At 55.4% G+C, this 2,017-nt stretch overlaps 1 protein-coding gene across 1 annotated transcript in view; it reads right to left on the bottom strand.

The window, feature by feature from the left end:
- Nucleotides 1-1,137, bottom strand: part of MGAT1 (mannosyl (alpha-1,3-)-glycoprotein beta-1,2-N-acetylglucosaminyltransferase) — a 1,771-nt gene extending 634 nt beyond the window's left edge. Inside the window, exons 1-2 of the mRNA XM_010003190.1 lie at nucleotides 927-1,137; nucleotides 1-874 (exon numbers count right to left, since the gene is read on the bottom strand). Coding sequence (XP_010001492.1) covers nucleotides 1-874; nucleotides 927-1,137 — 1,085 coding nt within the window. The remainder of the gene's footprint in view (nucleotides 875-926) is intronic.
- Between the last annotated feature and the right edge of the window lie 880 nt (nucleotides 1,138-2,017).

The raw sequence follows: 2,017 nt of genomic DNA, 5'->3' as shown, positions 1-2,017 counted from the left end.
CGGTAGACGAAACTGACGATGCCGCGGTAGCCGGCGCGGGGGACCCCGGATTTGAGGTCGTCCATCAACCCCAAGGCCTTGGCAAAAGCCTTGAAGGCCTCACGCCCCTTGTACTGGAGTCTGACAGTTCCCAGTTCCCGTTTCCGGTTTCCTTGAAGTTCTTCCACTTTGATTTCCGGGGCGGAATAAACTTTGGAGAGGAAAGCCTGTTGGTAGTCTTCTTTTTTGAGGTAAGAAAGATCCAGTTGGGTAAAAGGCACGAAACGGTCGTTGAGTTTGATGAACTTTAAGTATTGGTCAAAAAACTGCCCGTGGCTGACGCCCTTGCGACCAAAAGTCATGGTCCTGGAGACCTCGGGGCGGATGCAGGAACGACCCCGACGCTGTTCCGGTTGGCGCATCCAATCGTCCCAAAAAGCTGGTGGCCACTTGGGTTCGAGTTCATCCCAAAGCTCAGCCAAGAGCAACCAACCCAAGCCCGGGAAGAAGTCGGTGCGGTAGAGAAGCTCCGCTTGGTCGACGTCGACCATCTGCTCTTTGCCGTTGTCGTTCCAGGCCGAGACGCACCAGAGGCTGGGGTCGGTTTGGAGGAGGGGGAAGGTGGCTTGGAAGTACTCAAAGAAATCTGGAGCCACCTCTAGGTCGTCCTCCACCACGATGACGGCACGGTAACGGAACACCCGGAACACCTGCCCCAACGCCCAGCGGTAATGGCGGGAGATCTTGTAGTAACCTTGAAACTTCCGGTGTTCCGGAGGGACCGGGATGTCCCCGAGGTCTGGTTGGTGGAGGTGGGTGACGAGGTCACCGTAGGAGGAGATGACGCGGGAGGTCTCGGCGTGGCCACAATCTTGGCTGACGATGAGGGGGAAGCGTTGAGGGGATTTTTGGGCCTTTCCCCCCCCATTTCCGGCGCCCCCACAAGCGGTGGATCTGCCGCAGGAGTTGACGTTGTCGCTCCAACTCGGTTTCGGCGTCTTGAGCCAAGCGGATGATTTGGTGGGTGAGGAGGGAAGAGGAGGAAGAGGAAGGGGATGAAGAGGAAGGCGGGCGGCTCCAGAGGAAGAGGAGGAGGAGGCCGTGCCAGGCCAGGAACAAAACGACCCCCCAAACCGCCCAGTCGCGCTTCTTCGGCATCGTTCAATCCCGCTCCATCCGCCTGGGGGAGGGAAGGAGAAGATCACCCCGGGGGGTCCAGAAAAGGGTTAAAACCCCCCCAAAAAAGGGTTTAAACCCCCCAAAAATAGACCCCCAAAATAGGTTCAAACCCCTGGGTTTTGGTTGCTCCAGAGTGAAGGTTTGAAACCTCCCAACCCCCCTGTTCGATCCCGCTCCATCTGCCTGGGGGAGGGAAGGAAAAAATCACCCCAGGGGGTCCAGAAAAGGGTTAAAACTCCCCCAAAAAAGGGTTAAAACCCCCCCAAAAAAGGGTTTAAACCCCCCAAAAATGGGTTCAAACCCCTGGGTTTTGGTTGCTTCAAAGTGAAGGTTTGAAACCTCCCAACCCCCCTGTTCAATCCCAGTTCACCCACCGGGGGGGGAGGAGGAAAATATCACCTCAGGGGGTCCAAAAAAGGGTTAAACCCCCCCCCAAAAGGGGTTAAAACCCCCCCAAAAAAGGGTTTAAACCCCCCAAAAAGAGACCCCAAAAATGGGTTCAAACCCCTCGGGTTTGGTTGCTTCAAAGCGAAGGTTTGAAACCTCCCAACCTCTCTGTTCAATCCTGCTCCATCTGCCTGGGGGAGAGGAGGAAAAAATCACCCCAGAGGGTCCAGAAAAGGGTTAAAACTCCCCAAAAAAGGGTTAAACCCCCCCAAAAAACATCTCTAAATCCCCCCAAAATGGGTTCAAACCCCTCGGGTTTGGTTGCTCCAGAGTGAAGGTTTGAACCCTCCCAACTCCCCTGTTCAATCTCAGTTCACCCGCCTGGGGGAGGGAAGGAAAAGATCACCCCAGGGGGTCCAGAAAAGGGTTAAAAATTCCCCAAAAAGGGGTTAAAACCCCCCCAAAAAAGGGT

The sequence above is a fragment of the Chaetura pelagica genome, unplaced genomic scaffold (assembly GCF_000747805.2).
Source record: "Chaetura pelagica isolate M959 unplaced genomic scaffold, ChaPel_1.0 scaffold1758, whole genome shotgun sequence".
NCBI classification, from domain to species: domain Eukaryota; kingdom Metazoa; phylum Chordata; class Aves; order Apodiformes; family Apodidae; genus Chaetura; species Chaetura pelagica.
Note: the sequence above shows the minus strand (reverse complement) of the source record. Positions and strands in the feature narration are given on the sequence as shown.